This window comes from Sciurus carolinensis, chromosome 14 (genome assembly GCF_902686445.1).
Source record: "Sciurus carolinensis chromosome 14, mSciCar1.2, whole genome shotgun sequence".
Lineage (NCBI taxonomy): Eukaryota > Metazoa > Chordata > Mammalia > Rodentia > Sciuridae > Sciurus > Sciurus carolinensis.
The window spans coordinates 403342-420745 of NC_062226.1; the positions used below are offsets into that span (position 1 = coordinate 403342).

A 17404-nucleotide genomic window follows, 5' to 3' on the forward strand; every position below is an offset into this window, starting at 1 on the left:
TGCGGCCTGCAGGGGGCTCAGCAGCCCGGTGGCCTCGACCGGCCGGAAGTAGCGCCCCGGAAGGAGTTGGCGAGGCGCGGCCCGGCCGAGCGTGCTTGCGTCCCCCTCGCCGCCTGGGTCTCGCGTCCTTCGGGGCTACATGGCGGGCCGCTGCGCGCGGCCGCTGCAGACGGTGGACACGGAGTTCACCGCGGACAGCGTGGAGTGGTGCCCCCTGGAGGGCTACCGGCACCTGCTGGCCTGCGGCACCTACCAGCTGCGCAGGCCGGACTCCGGGTGCGGGTCCCAGTCCGGGTCCAAGGTGCGTGGGGCGGGAGGCCCGGGGCCGAGGGGACCAGGAGAGCGTGCGGGGCGGGAGGCCGGCACGGGGGAGGCGCCTGGCCTCCAGGGAACAGCTCAGATCCAAGAGGGCGGCTCGGCCCCAGCTCACCGCCAGAACCTGCAGTAAGGATGAAACAGAGCCTCTTAGGGTGGTGCCTGCCCTCTGGACGGCATCGGTGAGCGCGGAACTGGCCGCCGAAGAGCGAGGACGGACCCTTGGAACGGCAGGCCAAGGTCAGGACTCCCAGCACAGGTAACCTAGCCGTGCTGGTCCTGTTGGCCCATACTGGAGCCGTTCGTGCTGGGTGGGGAGAGTTCACCTACTTACTGACCACATGCCGGAGGAGAGAGGCTTGACCCACCCAGAAAATTAAGGATTCTGCTTCCAGGCAGAGGGCTCCTTTGCCAGTCTTGGCCTGCCTTTCTTACTGGATCCGGTTTCCCAAGTCTTGGGTTCTTGGCATCTGTTGGGGGTAATCAGAGAATGTACATATTTTATAGGGTGGACTGGAGGTTGAGGAGCCTCACGTCCGTTTAGGTCGTCTCTACCTGTACAGTTTCAATGAGGACAACTCTACTTCCTCTCTGGATGAGGTCCAAAGAAGGGATACTGCTGCCATCCTGGACATGAAATGGTATGACTTTGATAGCAACCCCACCTGGTCTGGAATTGGTCCTGAGCTCCACTCGCCTAATCAGGGAGCCTCGTGCTTTGGCATCTTCATCAGGTGGGCTGCTTCTGAGTTGTCCCACCTGCCAGTGGCACGGGGCAGGAACTTTTCTTGGGCTCATCTCCCTGTCAGTTTCCCATTCGCAGAGTCAGAATCAGCTTGGTAAGCAATGAGAATTGTGATTTTATGAGCTGGGGAAACTTTTTGTGTGTGAGCAGGATTGTAGACTCTAGCTTGGTTTGGGGCCTGAAATTTAAGTAATAAATTTAAATTGGGAAGCACAATGCTCCCTTCTTGTGGTGTGCACCCTGTGTTCTCATGTGTGAGTTCTCTCCAGGTGCCACATCCCAGTGGCTGGCTCAGCGCTCTTGGGCTTGGCAGATGCCAGTGGATCTATTCAGCTGCTCCGCCTGGGGGGATCTCAGGTCAGTGACAGGCCAGGCGCTATGGGGGGAGGGGACTGGAGTGGGTGGGTGGGGGACTGTGCCTGTGCAGATGCTTTTCTAGAATGGTCCCTTTAACGCTGGACTGCATCATCAATGTTGAAAGAAGGCAGGGATCTGTTTTAATTTGGATGGGGGTCTGGTGAGAGGAGGTTATTACCTCATGTGCCCTAGCAGAAGGGCTGGGGCTGTTTAAACTGTAGATCTGAGGGTTCTGTAAGGAAAGTTGGGCAGGCATGCCTTGGGTTGATACTGGGGCTAAGAACAGTAGTGACTTTCCCATGTAAAAATGATTGGGAGAGTATGAGCTCATGTGAGTTTGTCTAAGTGATTCACGGTGATCTTGTGCCATGGTTTGCAAAATGACCTAACAATTGTGGGAGGAGGCAGACAGTAGACACCGTGTAGAGTGACATCAACAGCCCACAGCCTGCGCCCTGTCTGTGGGAGGGAGGGGCAAACCCCAGTGCAGGTGCTGCAATGGGACCAGAGCAGGAGCCCACTGTGACAACTCAGGGCCTGTGTAGAAAGGGCCTTGCTTTAGATCTGCTCAGCCGTAGCCTTGTCCTAGAAATGGGGGGAACAATGTCCGAGGAAGACTGGGCTCACGGACCAGGTTCCAGGCAGAAGCACATACACCCAAGACAGGACTGTGGCCCAGCAGCCTGCTGGGGGCCTTCCAGGGGCCATGCACTGTTTGGGCTGTTTAGGTGCTCACAGTCAGGCATGGTGGCAGGTTCCTATAGTCCCAGGTACCTGGGAGCCTGAGGTGGAAGGATTGCTTGTGCCCAGGGATTTGAGAACAGTTTGGATAACCTAGCAAGACCCTATATCAAAAAAAGAAACTTGCATAAATCCTAGACTACAGAAGTAACATTTTTAATTTAAAAAAAATTTTTTTTTTTTAACTTTTTGGTAGTGGGGATTGAACCCAGGGCCCTTAGCCACTGAGTCACATCCCCAGCCCTTTTTTAGTTTTTATTTAGAGACTGGGTCTCACTAAGTTGCTTGGGGCCTTGCCAAGTTGCTGAGGCTGGCTTTAAACTTGTGATCCTCCTGCCTTAGCCTTCTGAGTTGCTGGGATTGTAGGTGTGTACCACAATACCTGGTGAGAAGTGGCATTTTAATGACTCTTGTGACTTCTGAAATGAAAAGCAGAGGAAAGTTCCTACTGTCCCTGCCTCTGGGGACAGAATTGCAGGGCCCCTGGAGGCCTGGGGTGGTACAGAGCATGGGCCAGGCATGGTTCTTGGAGTGTGGAGACAGCAGAGGTGCCTGAGCGCACAGGTGGCTAAACCAAGAGACCGTACCCCAGAGTCACATGTGTGGAAGTGTCTCGAGGTGTGAGCTCTAGCATCCTCAGTCCCCTCCTGTGCTTGGCATGTGGCAGGCATTTCAGTGTTACATGACTGTGTGACTCAGTGGCTGGTGGCCATGTTCCCATGGGGAGGGAATGAGGGAGAGAGTTTTGCCTGGACAGGGGAGTTTCTTTCTCTCTAGTAGGAGAGCAGCAGCCTGCTGCAGCCAGTGTCCAGCATTACTCTGAATGAGCAGTGTCTGGCCTTGTCCCTTGATTGGTCCACTGGGAAATCTGGAAGGTAAGGGCTAGGAGGGCCCCAAGTCATTCCTCTGAGAACTGATTTCCTGTTTTCAGGACAGAGAAAATTTTGAGCCTGGATTCCCTATATTTGGAAATATCACTACCAGTCCTAATTTAAAAAAAAAAAAAAAAAAAAAAAGTGGGGGGGGGAATCCTTGCCTCTTAGATAAATGGCAGTAAAGTGGGCAGAGAAGGCAATGCTGGTTTCTGTGGTGAACAGTGGTAGATACCCAAAGATACCCAAGCAAGCCCAAGGTGTGTCCACATGCTAGGGCTGTGGAGAACCTCTCCTGGGGTGAGGCTGGGAACCCAAAGAAGGGGGCAGGTGAGTTCATTGGGCTTCTCCATTGGCTCCTGTGTGTCTAGGGCCAGTGACCAGTCCTTGAAAATCATCAGCAGCAACTCCAAGGGGCAGCTGCACTTCCTGATGGTGAACGAGGCCGGGTCGGGGCTGCAGCATATGGCCTCATGGCAGGCCCATCACTTCGAGGCCTGGATCGCTGCTTTCAACTACTGGCAGACAGAAGTGGTATATTCAGGTCAGCATCCTGCACTGGGTCCCAAGACACTTGCCCCCGACAGGAGACTTGGGAGGGAGGGAAGAAGGGGATGAGGCTTGGCGGGGGCCAAGGGCTGAGTGTGCTGGGCTCCTGAGGACCTTGTGTGGAGGGTGTCCTCTGGGACAGCTGCTGGGGCCTCGCAGGCTTCAGGCATCACAAGGCTTGGGTGGAGCGGGGACGCGTGGAGCTGCCCTGCTTCTGTGGCACTCGGTGCCAGGTCCTTTCTCACTCCTGTTCCCACGCTTCTTCCATGTTGTCTGTTGACTTCATCGTGTTAGGTTTCAGGTTTCTCCTTTCTGGATATAGTTCACCTTCCAAAAGAAAAGGAAACCTGAGGGAAATGAGGTGAACTATTTGTCTTTTTGAGTGATTTGTCCTTTGGGGATGCAGATGTGGGAATGAGAGATTGACAGAAGTCGGCATTTGAGCAGCTTCTCCCAAGGGCAATTCAAGGGAAGGTGGAGGAATTGGGCTCTGAGAGAACAGAGCAAAGTGCAGAGGAAAAGATATGGTCTGTGTTTTGAGCTCCACAGTGCAGTGGTGAGTGTTCTCTCAGGCTGTCAGAAACCGCACAGCCTCCTCCACCAGCCACTCTTCTGCGTCCTTGCTGGTGGCCATGGCTCTTAACCCACTCCCAGCCTCACTGGGCGGCCTCCCTGTGATTTGCCATGCCTCACCCTCTGCTCTGCACCTCTTAGGCCTGTCTCTGGCATGGCCCTCCTTTCTGCTGTGCTCCTCTCTCTCTGCACGGAGGGGTTTGGTTTCATCTGACATCTGCCTTGATCCTCTTCTCACTCTCCATCTTTGCTTTCCTTGCCTCAATTACTGTTTTTTTCAGAAGCAACCACATTTTGTTACTTTTTATTCTGAGCTTAATCCATTTTTTTTTTTTTTTTTTGCTGGCTGCCAAGGTGTTTCTGCTACCTAGAATTGAGCTCTTTATTCTCTGTTACCCTGTGTCTGACCTCTCCTCCCTAGCATCTGTCGAGGGGCGTGTTCTGGTTGTTCTGATCTGAAGCCAGGAAGCAGTTACCAACTCCTGTGCTCCTCACCTCCCAAGAGTCCCAGTCTTACTGGTTTTATCTTTTTGGTTGTTTGGACACAATTCCTTTATTTAATTTATTTATTTTATGTGGTGCTGAGTGTCAAAACCAGTGCCTCACACATGCTGGACAAGCAAGTACTCCACTGAGCCCCAGCACCAGGTCTGGTTTTATCTTTTGAGCATCCTTTGGAATCCAATGCCTCTTGCTCTTTTCCCTGAAGAACTGTGTAGGCACAGCCCCATCAAGCTGGGTGCAGCAGAGCACAAGTGATGGGTCTGCATCCACTCCCAGCCCTTCCGGGGCCAAGGTCCTAGACACGCACGGACCTTGTCCCTCCCGACCTTCCCGCGTCAAGGTCCTAGACACGCACGGACCTTGTCACACCTTACAAACCATATCCATGCTCTTCCCTTTTAGGATAAAATTTAAAATATTTAATTTAAAAAAAAAAAGCTTATTCTAATGAGATGCCCCAAGACCTGTGTAATCTGCTTAGTGCTTACCTCTCTACCCCATTCCAAGTGAGTATCTGTGTTCTGCATCGCCTCTTCTTAATGTTCTTTATTGTTTCTCGTCCTGACATTTCATCATACATTTCCTTCAGAGACTGCTTCCATTTTTCTGGTGTGCTCAGCATAAAGTCTTTTTTTTTTTTTTGGTGGTGCTGGGGGTTGAACGCAGGATCTTGTGAATGGGAGGCCAGTACTCTACCAACTGACCTATATCCCCAGCCCTTTAAAGTCTTGTCTTTGAAGAAGCCTGCGTAGAACGTCGGGCCTTGCCAGTCTGGTCAGGCTGGTCCTCTGCTGCTGTTCTCACTCAGTTAGGGTGATGTGCTTCATGCTTATTTTATTTTTTCCTGAGGGCAAGGTCCTTATCTGTGTTATTCGTATCACACCCTTGAACAGTTCTGAGACCAAGAATCTCTCCATCTTGGATAAGTTTCTCTGCCTTGAGGCTTAGCTGATTCAGAGAAGGGGTGTGGTGGGGACAATGACCTGATGTTTCAGAACTAATTCATTCATTCAGCCAGTATTTATTGAGCACTTAAGATGTACCAGGCACTGTACTGGATGATAGGGCTCATCAGTGAAGACGGCACACTGAAGTCCCTGCTCTCGCTGTGCCTCCATGGGGTGGGGGAGGTGGAAAAACACAAAACATGATGTTCACTAAATACAGGAGGACATGGCACAGCATGTCAGAGGAATAGTGTTTGGAAGGAAAAATGTGGCAGAGGAGGGGTGCAGGCTGTGGGCACAGATTGTCGCGTCAGAATCTGGTGCGGGTGGGCAGTAGCCCTGAGTCAGGTGCAAGCTTGGTGTGGTAGAGGGCAGCCAGGCCAACTCGGTGAGTTTGGGGAGAAGAGGGTGAGGTCAGAGGCGACAGAGTAGGCCGTGGGGCCTGCGGGTTCAGGAAGGGCTGTGACTTCCACTTGGGATGAAATGGGAGCAGTTGCAGGGTGTTCAGCAGAAAAATGGCGTCTTCTGGCTTAAACTAAAACTGAAGATGTCTGGCTGACGTGTTGACTGCAGAACTGCAAGAGGGGTGGGCAGAGCCTGGAGGCCTGTCGTCCAGTGCCTCAGACTGTGTGGGGACAGTGCAGGTGAGGAGAAGCTGGGTTCTGGATGTAGGTGAAGGTAGACCCAACAGGATTCCTGATGGGAGTGAGTGTGTGGGGTGGGGAGAAAGGGCAGACTGTAGCCTCACCCCGCCCCATGCAGACAGAACTTGAGCTCACATTTGAGGCTCACCTGTAGGCTCATTTATAGGTCTTCTGAATCTGCTGGTTCTAGTAGATCACGTGAGCATTCTACACCCCTTGTATCTCTTACAGAGGTGCATAATGCACGTTCGCTAAATACCTGTTAGATAGGAAAATGAGTGGATGGTGGGTGGGTGGATTGATTGGTGGCTGGTGGTGGATGTCTGGCAGGACGTTGGTGATGGGTGGGTGGGTAGATGGATGGGTAGATGATAGGCAGGTAGATGGTGGTGGCAAATGGACAGATCAGTGGATAGGTGGATGATGGTGGAAGGTGGTGGCTACATGGGTGGATGGTGGTGGGTGGGGGTGGGTGAGGACGACCTCGGCTTTCTCCTGCAGCTCCTCTTTACCTCCCTGTGGACTCTGCTCTTGAGGGTTTCTTCCCCTCCATCAGAATGACAACAGCTTGGTGTTGCTTTTCTTTGAAGACTGGTTGTGGGTCAAGACACCAACTCCACTACAGCTGCACTTTTCTTCCTGCCCTGTTCTCTCTACACTTCCTCTAAAACATTATGGGATCTTCTTTACTTCAAGGCTACAAAGAGCTTTTTCCTTTGTGACCCGTGGGAGTGTGAGGTTTCTGGAGCCTTCAGCAGTCCTCGTGTCCGCTGCCTTCCCTGCGAGCTCCTGGCAGGGATCTGGGCCCAGCCATTCTGGGCTTGGGCAGCCAGGGCTTCAGAGCCCAGAGCCCTCAAAGCAGCAGCTTAGCCAGGTGTGACCTGGTAGTGCCTCTTGTGCTTGGGATGCCTTGTGCCCTGCGGCTGGCAGCTCTCCCTTTTATTCTTGCAGACACAGCCCAGGGATCCTCCTGCTTACCCAGACCTACCTTGGGTCTGAAGGCAGTTAGGATGCAGTGGTGACCATTCCTGGTGCCCTCTCCAGGCGCCTCTGCCTTGGTGGCAGCCTGAAAACATGCAGGGCCGTCACTAAGGCCTCGCAGGTCTCTCTCTGAGAAGTGGCCATCCCCATCATCAGGTCCTCTGCCGATGTGCTGCTTTTGTCCACACAGGGGGGGACGATGGCCTTCTCAAAGGTTGGGACACCAGGATGCCTGCCACGTCCATCTTCACCAGCAAGAGGTAACTGGCCGGGGCTCAGGCCCATGCGCAGTCCCTCCCTGACATCCCCGTGGACCTTCCTTGCCCCCCTCGCCTGCTCAGGGGCGCTTTTCCCTGCAGACACTCCTTGGGTGTGTGCAGCATCCAGAGCAGCCCCCATCGGGAGCACATCCTGGCCACGGGAAGGTGAGTGCGGGCGTGGTCGGGGCCTGCGTCGCCCCCTCTGCACTCGGGTGTCCTGGCAGCCTCAAGCCACAGTGCAAGGTTGTGCTCCAAGGATGAGAGGGGCGGGTCTCCCGGGAGGTGTTCCCTGCTGCCACCTTCTCCCTCGAGGAGAAGCGAGGCCACTGGTTGCCTGGTTCCAGCTACGACGAGCATGTGCTGCTGTGGGACACGCGGAACATGAAGCAGCCGTGGGCAGACACGCCTGTTCAGGGTGGCGTGTGGAGGCTCAAGTGGCACCCGTTCCACCACCACCTGCTCCTGGCGGCCTGCATGCACAGCGGCTTCAGGGTCCTCAGCTGCCAGAAGGCCACAGGTGAGTGGGGCCCTGCTGTGCCGCTGCAGTCTGCCCGGCTTCCCTGCTGTGCCGCTGCAGTCTGCCCGGCTTCTCCCAGCCTCCTTGTAGTGCTAGGCCAGCTCCTGCTGCCAGCACAGGACCTCAGGTTCAGAAAGCCGGTGTCAGGCTCGGCACCTGGTTCCTCCTGCCCTGCAGCAGTCCTCTGACCCGCCAGGAGCCCGCCGAGGAGGCTTCCTGCTTGCCACCTCATGTCCCCCTCGCCACCTCCTCTGTTCTTCTTGGGTGGAGGCTTGACCCTGTCGTCCCTGTCCCACATGTGCTGACGACCCTCCCCTTCCTCACAGCCCCTCTGCCTGGCCTCTGCTCTCGTGCCCTTCTCTCTTCTCAAACCCCTCCTCGCTTGGTGTGATCTCCCCTCCCCCTCTTCTAGACGGCCCTGGCCTTGCGCCACCTGGCCGCTAGCTGTGGTGTGCCGCCCTGTGCCCCTGCCTCCTCCACTTGCTCCCAGGCCAGCTCCTTACCTGCACGCCACACTCAGGACCTGCTCTGCCCCCACCCTTCTCTCCCGCAGCTCCCTCCCCTCTGTCTCTGTTGCTATTGGTGTGAGGCCTCTGGGTGATGGGGCACCGTGGTGTCCTTGCTCTCCTGAGCACTGCTTGGGCTTATCTGCACATTTTGGTTTCTTGTGCCTTCCCTTCCACTCCTCTGCAGATACTTCGTCATTTCCCTGATTCTGTTTTGACCACTAGTCATTTGAGTAGACTACTTAAACATTTCTGTGGAGTGTCCCCATTTTCTTACTGATGGGGATGGATTTTCCTTTAATTTATGGGTTAAATTTATGGGTAATTTATGGAGAGTGCTCAGGGTATTTGAGCAGTGTTGTGCTGTTGGTGGGTGGCATGCACCTAGACATCTGTTGGGTCTCACTGGTTGATGGGGCTGCTCTAGTTCCATTTTGGAAATGGGCTGCTGAAGTCTCCACTGTTGACTTGTCTATTCACCCTCATTCTGTCTGTTTTTGCTATCATGTGTTTTGGGGTTTTGTTTATATATATTAATATTGTGTGTGTGTGTGTGTCATGCTAGCCAAGCACTGTACCACTGAGCCACATCCCCAGCTCTTTTTTTTAATTTTTAGACAGTCTCACTAAGTTGCTGAGGCTGGCTTTGAACTTGCAATCCTCCTACCTTAGTCTCCCAAGTTTCTAGGATTACAGGCATGTGACCCTGCATCTGGTCTGAGGGTTTGTTTTAGGTTTATATATATTTATAATTCTCATATCTTCCTCATGTGCTGACTCTTCTGTCATTACAGTGTCCTGTATATTTGGTAACTTTTTTGGTATTAGGGATTGAACTCAGCGTTGCTTTATTACTGAGCCCAGACCTTTTTAAAATTTATTATTTTATGTTATTTTATTTTTTGATACTGGGGATTGAACCCAATCTGGTTCACTGAGCCAGATCTGCAGCCCTTTTTTTATGTTTTTATTTTGAGACAGGGTCTCACTAAGTCCTTAGGGCCTTGCTAAATTGCTGAGGCTGGTCTTGAACCTGCAGTCCTCCTGCCTCAGTCTCCCACTGTGATGACAGGTAGTGCCACCACACCCAGGTTTTGTTTTGTTGTGAGACAGGGCCTCAATGAGTTGCTCAGGTTGGCCTTGAACTTGTGATCCTCTTGCTCAGCATCCCAAGCTGCTGGGATTGCAGGTTAAAGGATGTTTTCTTTCTCTTCATTGATTTAGTTGTTTCTTTCAAATGCATAAAAGCATTAGCAATGTATAGAAGTTAAAATTAGACAAAAAGCATGCTTCAGAGAGTCTTTCTTCCTCCTCTTTCCCTTTTCTTCCTTTCATTTACTTCTTATAGGTGAGCAGTTTTATTAGTTTTTGGTTACAATTGTGTCTTTTTGCAAAAATAAGCATATGTATTTTTTTTTCCATTCTACAACATGAAACAACGGGAGTGGTGCCGGGTTGGACCCAGGTGCTCACATGTGCTAGGGAAGTGCTCTACCTCTGAGCTGCACCCAGGTCCTCACATGTGCTAGGGAAGTGCTCTACCTCTGAGCTGCACCCAGGTGCTCACATGTGCTAGGGAAGTGCTCTACCGCCGAGCTGCACCCAGGTGCTCACATGTGCTAGGGAAGTGCTCTACCGCCGAGCTGCACCCAGGTGCTCACATGTGCTAGGGAAGTGCTCTACCGCCGAGCTGCACCCAGGTGCTCACATGTGCTAGGGAAGTGCTCTACCGCCGAGCTGCACCCAGGTGCTCACATGTGCTAGGGAAGTGCTCTACCTCTGAGCTGCACCCAGGTCCTCACATGTGCTAGGGAAGTGCTCTACCTCTGAGCTGCACCCAGGTCCTCACATGTGCTAGGGAAGTGCTCTACCTCTGAGCTGCACCCAGGTGCTCACATGTGCTAGGGAAGTGCTCTACGGCTGAGCTGCACCCAGGTCCTCACATGTGCTAGGGAAGTGCTCTACCGCTGAGCTGCACCCAGGTCCTCACATGTGCTAGGGAAGTGCTCTACCGCTGAGCTGCACCTTCTGTTATTTTTGGAGACAGGTTCTCACTGTTGCCCAGGCTAGCCTGCTTGCGACCCTCCCTTCTCTGCCTCCCTGAGCAGCTGGGATCACAGCTGGGATCATAGGCCCCTGCTGCACTACCTTGTTCTTCACTTACTTCATTTAAAAATGACATCAAGTGGGCTGGGGAGATAGCTCAGTCGGTAGTGCTTGACATCAAGTTAGGTGCCTGGCAGTTTCTATCGTCCCAGCACTCAGGAGGCTGCCTGGGGCTTGGGGGTGTGGCTCTGTGGTAGAGGCCTGCCCTGTGCGTGAGTCCCAGGTTCCATCCCACACATCTGCACACACCTCAGGTTTCAGTGCCCTCCACGTGCCCCCTGACGCTGCCCACACTGCTCGTGGCCCTCCAGCTTTGGGGGTGGCGCGCTCTGGTCCCACACATCTCTCACCCATTCCATTTCAGGGGAGAAGGGTCTTAGGGCTGCCCGATGAGGGGATGGCAGAGTCAGAGGTTTGATGCAAGCTGGGTTTCACTAGGCACTGCCAGTGTGCAGACAGCCTGCTTCCTGCAGCAGGCTGTGTACTTTTGGGACCTGTGTCATCCGACAGTGAGAAATATCATCTCAGTAGTTCATATTTTCACGTTGCTAATTGCAAATGAAATTGTGCATTTTTCATATGTTAAAGGCCTGATTTTGTAATATTGGTTCTTGAAATATCTGTGTATGTGTTTTTGTCTCTTTTCTCTCTGGTTTCTAATCTTTTTACCCCTCAGTTTTAGTTTTTTGTTTGTTTGTTTGTTTGTTTTGTTTTTTTGTTTTAATCTTTGGGGATTTTAGTTCTCTAACTGATATGGGCTAGAAATTTGTCTTTATTCTTGATTTTGCCATTGTGGTATTTTCTTCCTCATGTGAAAGACTTTTTTTTTTTTTTTTTTTTTTTTAAATCTAATTATACTTAATAATTTGGGGAGTTTGCTTTTTTTTTTTTTTTTTTTTTTTGTACCAGGGATTTAACCCAGGGCCTGGGTGGGTGCTTGATCACTGAGCCACATCCCCAGCCCTTTTTATTTTTGAGACAGGGGATCTCAAATTGCTTAGACCCTCACTAAGTTGCTGAGGCTGGCCTCAAACTTGAGATTTCTGGGTTTAGTATGGCTGGAATTGTGTAATCTGTCATTAGGGCTCAGCCCCTGCCTTTGACTCCCTGTCAAGGGCCTCTGTCTCTTCCGTGGAAGTGTGTTTCTTCAAGACAGTGTGGTGTCGGCGTGCTGTGGAGGACAGTGTGGTGCTGGCCTGGGTGGGTAGCCGGGCTGTTCGCAGGTCACCGGGGCTGCTGTGATCTCTTGGTGTGTCATGGCATACTCCCTGCCTGGTTCTCTGTGGTCTGCTGGCTCCACTCTGCTCTGTAGCTCTCCATGTGTAGGAGAGTTGTGTGTTTGTTTGTTTTTTGTTTTTTTTGACTGTACACATATATTTAACAATAGTGTTACACGGAATGCTAAGAACACTTTTATTCATATTTTACAGAGGTGTGAAACATAGACTTTCTATTAATATTCATATTCAAAGTACATCCAAATCTAACTCCTAAATAGATGCATTACAATTTATTTAGAATTTAAAGGCTTAATGGCAAAAATCAGGGGAGGAAAGAGTATATAAGTTTATTTTACATAACTGTCTGAAAAATAAATTCCAAAGATAGTAATAAAATTGAATATGGTCTCACATGCCCTGAAGGAGGTGGTGCCCGATTTGGAGGGGTAATCACTATGTCCGAGTAATCGCTTATTTGGAACTTGCGCAACTGCAAGGTCATGGAATCGGCAGTGCCCTTTTTGCCAGACATGAACTCAATAGCCAGATCTTTTAAGATCCATAAAAATAATTGCAGAATTGAAGCGTGTTCCCTTCTTTCTAGCTTCTGGGTAAACTATTTTTACTAGTCAGTTCTTTCAAAGTTGCATCCATCCACGTGTAAATCCATGGCCTGCTGGAGGGTACATTTCTGCAGAGGACTCATCCATTCGCTGGTGGCCGCCATGACTGGTGGTGAAGACTTAAGCAGCAGCAGCAGCAGCAGTGGGCATGTCTTCTCGCCGTCAGTTGACTTCTCTGGCTCTTTCTTAATCTCCTCCTGAATAATGCGCCATTCCAGGGCCATCTTCCTCCTTTGGTTTTCTAGACGCTCATCCTGACCTCTGACCCCTGCAGTGAGCATGAGCACAAAGTTGAGCGTTGTGTTCTTGTGGGGCCAGGTTACACCGGTCTTCCTCCCTGCTGCCCACCTCACAGCACTGAGCTTATTCTGCCTCCCACTGCCCTTCCCGTTCTTAGTGGCTTTTTTCTACTCAGCACACCTTTACATCATCATAAAAGGATATGAATTTTTGGCAGTGCTGGGGGCCCAGGGCCTGGCATGTGTGCTCCACCTCGGAGCAGCACCCTCAGCCATTCACATCCTGGTTTTCTGCCTTTGCCCCCTACTTTTCCTCAGTCTCAGCTCACGGCTGAGCATTCTCAGTGCCTGCCCCTGACCAGGGCTGGCAGCTTGTAGTCTTTGTGGGCAGAGTTTGTGTTTGGGTAGGCTTTTCAGAAAGGCTTGGGGTGGTGCTCCTGGAATCCTAGAGTGCGCACTGCTTCTTCCTGTAGCCCTGACTCTTGGAGGGAAGTCTGCGATAAGACCCTGACTCACTTTCTTTGCTTGAATCTCTTGAAAATATTCCTGCATCACTTGGGATGCTGCCTTGGGAGTGTGATGGCTGCTGTAAGTAATTCTGCTTTTTCCTGAGAGGAGGACCTGATGATTTTTTAAAATCACTCTTAATAAAAATTTTAAAAGGAATAACATGAAATATGCCGTTTTAGCTTTTTTTCCTTCCTAACAGTACCGGGGACAGGACCCAGAACCTCCTGTGCATGCTGGCCAGCGCTTTCCTGCTGAGCCCACGCAGCCCAGCCACTGCATGGCCATGGCCACTGCTCATCTGCGGCTCTCTGCATTTGCTCTCTGCCTCTGATTGCCTATTATAGGTGCTTGACACAGAGGAATCAGACATATCCACCCTTGCATGATGTCTGTCTCTTGGCTCCTGACGTTTTCAGGACTCGTCCATGTTGCATCTGGAGCCAGAACTTCCTTGAGCTGACTACTCATTTATCTATTGACAGACATGTGGGTTGGTTCCACCTTTCAGCTGGATTGAATCGTTTTTTTTTTCTTAACCCTTCAAGTTGAATGGATTTACTAGGGGCCTGTTGCAGACTTCAGTACCCCAGGTTGATTTTGTCAGGCACTTTGTTGGCCATTCTGGGAGGTGTTCTTGGGTCACAGTTTTGAATGTTATGTTATTTCCTGCCTGTTGGAGTCCCCTTTACTGGACCTGAGTGCTCAGTGCATTTAGATCCCAGAGCCCTCTCACCACACCTGTCCCTCACCTGCACCATTCTTGGTGGCACTTGCCCCTTGACAGTGTCTCTGTTCATTCCTTGACTAGCTCTCGGCTCTGGTCACAGCTTGTTTTGAATCTGTGAAGGTGGTCTTACCAGGAACTGGTGCCGTGAGTGATTACTGGATGAGGACGTCAGGGTGGGTGGGGGTCCTTACTGCCCGGGGGTGGTCCTGGGACAGCCTCCTGGGACTGTCCTCCCCAGGGTCAGCCCACACTATTGCCCAAGGGCCCCTGCGGCTGTGTCTGCTTTCTAGAGCTGCCTGTGAAGTCCCTGGGCTCCAGTGTCGTCCTGGCCTTCCCTCAGCTTCTAATCAGTGTTCTTTGTGCTTCTGGCTCCAATCACTGTGCACTGCGACTGCACAGTGGTGGTGCATCAGAGGTGGTGGCAGCAGCACTTTGAGCTGTGACTTACCCTCTAGGCTGACTTGAAGCCTGGGTTGGGGCTGGCACTTCTCCCAGTTGGCATCCCAGTTCCTTTCTGCTGGTTCTTTTTTTTTTTTTTTTTTTTTTTTTGCGGTGCTGGGGCTGGTGTGGCCTTGTCCTGGGTTGTGGACTGCTCCCATCTGGCCACACTTCCTTCCTTTCTCTGGAGGTAATGCCTCTTCCATGCCACCATGACTGTGCACTGTGGGAACACTGTTGGCTTCTTCTAGCCCTGCTCCACCCTCCAAACTACCCTTGGAAAGAAAGCAGAAACAAACTTCATGTCGACCTTGCTAGGGATGCACAGTCTGCTTGCTTTGGTGCCGTGGGCCACCCAACATGGTGCAGCCAGGGCTGCTTAATTGCAGTTCCTTGAATGTGCCATGGTCTTTTTGGCCTCTCTATACTGAACACATGGTCCCTGTTTCCTCTGTCTCTTTTCCTTCCATCTGGTTGACTCGACTCATTTTTCCTTTAAAGTAACACCCCCACCCCCCATCCTAGTGCTGGGGATCCATCCCAGGGGTGCTGAGCTACATTCCCCAATTTTTTTTTTTTTTTTTCAGACAGGGTCTTGACTAAGTTGCCCAGGCTGTCCTTGAACTTGCAATCCTCCTGCCTTGCTAGGATTACAGGCACATGCCACTGCACCTGGCTCCCAGCCCTTCTTTAATTTTGAGGGTATTGCTAGTTACTCAAGCTAGCCTCACACTTGTGATCCTGCCTCAGCCTTCCAGGTGGGGTAACCCCTGAGAAGGGTTTGTTGAACTCTCCAGCTTGGAGAAAAGTGCCTACATGTGTGGTTTGCTCCTCTCTCAGGTTCACCCTGATGGTTTCTCTACAAACGCGCTGACTGCTCTTAAATTCCCCTTTGAGAGTAGGAGGGGTTGTCAGTGGGGATGATCAGCTCCAAGTAACACTGTGGTTCCTATTCTGTCTTGCTCCAGAGGAGAAGCAGGAAGTGGTGGTCTTGACGTCCCACACGCTGCCCAACTCACTGGTCTATGGGGCCGACTGGTCCTGGCTCCTTGTCCGTTCCCTGCAGCCCATTCCCTCCTTTTCCTTTCCTCTTGGCGACATGGGAGCCAGACTGGCAGACTGGGCCCACGGCCTAAAGGTTGTAAGTACATCACCAGCAGCCTCCCTGCAAGCTGTGACAGATGACGACGGGGAGGGCCATGCCAGATCCCAGCGTTCCGTCAAGCCAAAGCCTTCTCTCCTGGACAGGAAGAGTGGCAGCCAGTCACACACTGCAGCCAAGATCTATGACTGCAGCTTCTACCCAGAAGGGATAAACTTTGACATCAGCCTCCTGGCCACCTGCTCCTTTTATGACCATGTTCTTCACCTCTGGAAGTGGGAGGCCAGCTGAGCCTGAGATCACTAAGACCCTTCCCAGCTATACCAGGAGTGACTTCAGGAGTTCTAGCCCTTCCTGCTGGGCCACTGGGTGATACATCTGGTAGTGATTGGGGTTTTCCACCTCCAAAACTAAATTCTCTGGTAGATTTTGACTCTCAGCCCTTCATATGTGTTTTAAACATTTGTACTGATTAAATGAAGCTTTTATTTTTTACTTTTTTTGAAAAAAAAGTTACTTTATCACAGCGAAAGTAATTTTATAACTGTAGAAATTTTTGGTGCTGAGGCTCAAATCCAGGGCCTTGCCCCCGCTAGACCGGTTCTCTACCATTGAGTTATATCCCTAGCCTGGAAGTAATTTTAGAAGAACATGAAAAAGCTGGGTGCAATAGTGGCACATGCTTGTAATCCCAATGACTTGGAATCACAAGTTTGAGCCAACCTCAGTAATTTTGTGAGATCTCATGTCAGAAAAAAATGGCTGGGGGTATGGCTCAGTGATAGAGTACCCCTGGGTTCAGTCCCTAGCACAGAGGTGGGGGAAATGCCCAATCACATGGTAGACTGGAAGGTGAGGAGGGGAGAAGGTGTGTGTACATTCTGAGCCACCTCAGGGGTCATAAAGTGACACCAGTGGGTCATCAATCATTTATTCTTTGTGGCAATAAACAGATGAGCTTTCAAGTACCAGAGAGGAGACTCACCCAACTCCCACTTTGAAGGTCTGGTTTCTGGGAACCAGATTGCTATTGAATTTCTCAGATCCTCAGCATTAACATGGACACAGGCAGTTCCATCCCTGGTCTTATGGGGTTGGGGGGGAGGTACCAGGGATTGAACTCAGGGGAACTCAACTACTAAGCCACATCATCAACCCTATTTTGCACTTTATTTAGAGACAGGATTCATTGAGTTGCTTAGCACCTCACTTTTGCAGAGGCTGGCTTTGAATTTGCAATCCTCTTCCCTCAGCCTCTGGAGCTGCTGAGATTACAGGCCTGCACCACCTTGCCCAGCTGGTCTTGTTTTGATGGCACACCATCATATGTCAGCAAAGACCAGAGTGGTTACCACACATTTTTCTACCTTAAAAGGAGCAATCCCAGCTGGTGGCCTATTTATTTATTTACTTATTTTTTAGTACCAGGGATTGAACCCAAGGGCACTTTACCACTGAACTATATCCCTAGCTCATTTTATTTATTTTTCATTTTGAGACAGTGTCTAAGTTGCTGAGGGCTTCATTAAATTGCTAAGGCTGGTCTTGAACTTAGGATTCTCCTGCCTCAGTGGGATTACAGGTGTAAGCCCCTACACCTGGCTGCTACCAATTTAGTTTGTGTTAAGAAGATTTCATGTATGTGTCAACTAAATATTAAACAAGTTCTGAGGGATTGATTCAGCAGAGCCAGTTTCCACGTGGCCTCATCAATTGCTTGGGATCCCATAAGGAATATGACAGTTTTTACTTTGGGGGTGAATTCACTAGCATTATCTGGTGCACCCAGCCTTATAAATTCTCACCTGTGTGGGCTGAGTGATGTGTGCATGCCACGGGCATGTTCCCAGACCTGACTTCTAAAGTTGCATGGAACCTGTTATGCAGCCCACATTACATCTACCACCTGATGCCAAGCATACACTGCA

General features: G+C 51.1%; 1 protein-coding gene and 1 pseudogene across 6 annotated transcripts; one reads left to right on the plus strand and one right to left on the minus strand.

Annotated features, from left to right (window-relative positions):
* The first annotated feature begins 54 nt into the window (after positions 1-54).
* On the plus strand, positions 55-15971 carry Dph7 (diphthamide biosynthesis 7). Of its 6 annotated transcripts, none has more exons than XM_047524324.1 (9): positions 58-301; positions 860-956; positions 1330-1417; positions 2939-3033; positions 3402-3574; positions 7419-7488; positions 7588-7653; positions 7833-8005; positions 15343-15971. In XM_047524324.1, the coding sequence occupies exons 2-9, from the start codon at positions 949-951 to the stop codon at positions 15765-15767; spliced, it is 1098 nt and encodes a 365-aa protein (XP_047380280.1). In that variant the 5' UTR covers positions 58-301; positions 860-948; the 3' UTR covers positions 15768-15971. The 6 variants fall into 6 exon arrangements, with proteins under 6 accessions (XP_047380281.1, XP_047380280.1, XP_047380285.1 ...); XM_047524326.1 differs by having other exon boundaries at positions 60-301; positions 823-956; XM_047524327.1 differs by lacking the exon at positions 58-301 and adding an exon at positions 413-574 and having other exon boundaries at positions 823-956.
* LOC124964303 (histone deacetylase complex subunit SAP18-like) lies at positions 11605-13090 on the minus strand (annotated as a pseudogene).
* Positions 15972-17404: the final 1433 nt, after the last annotated feature.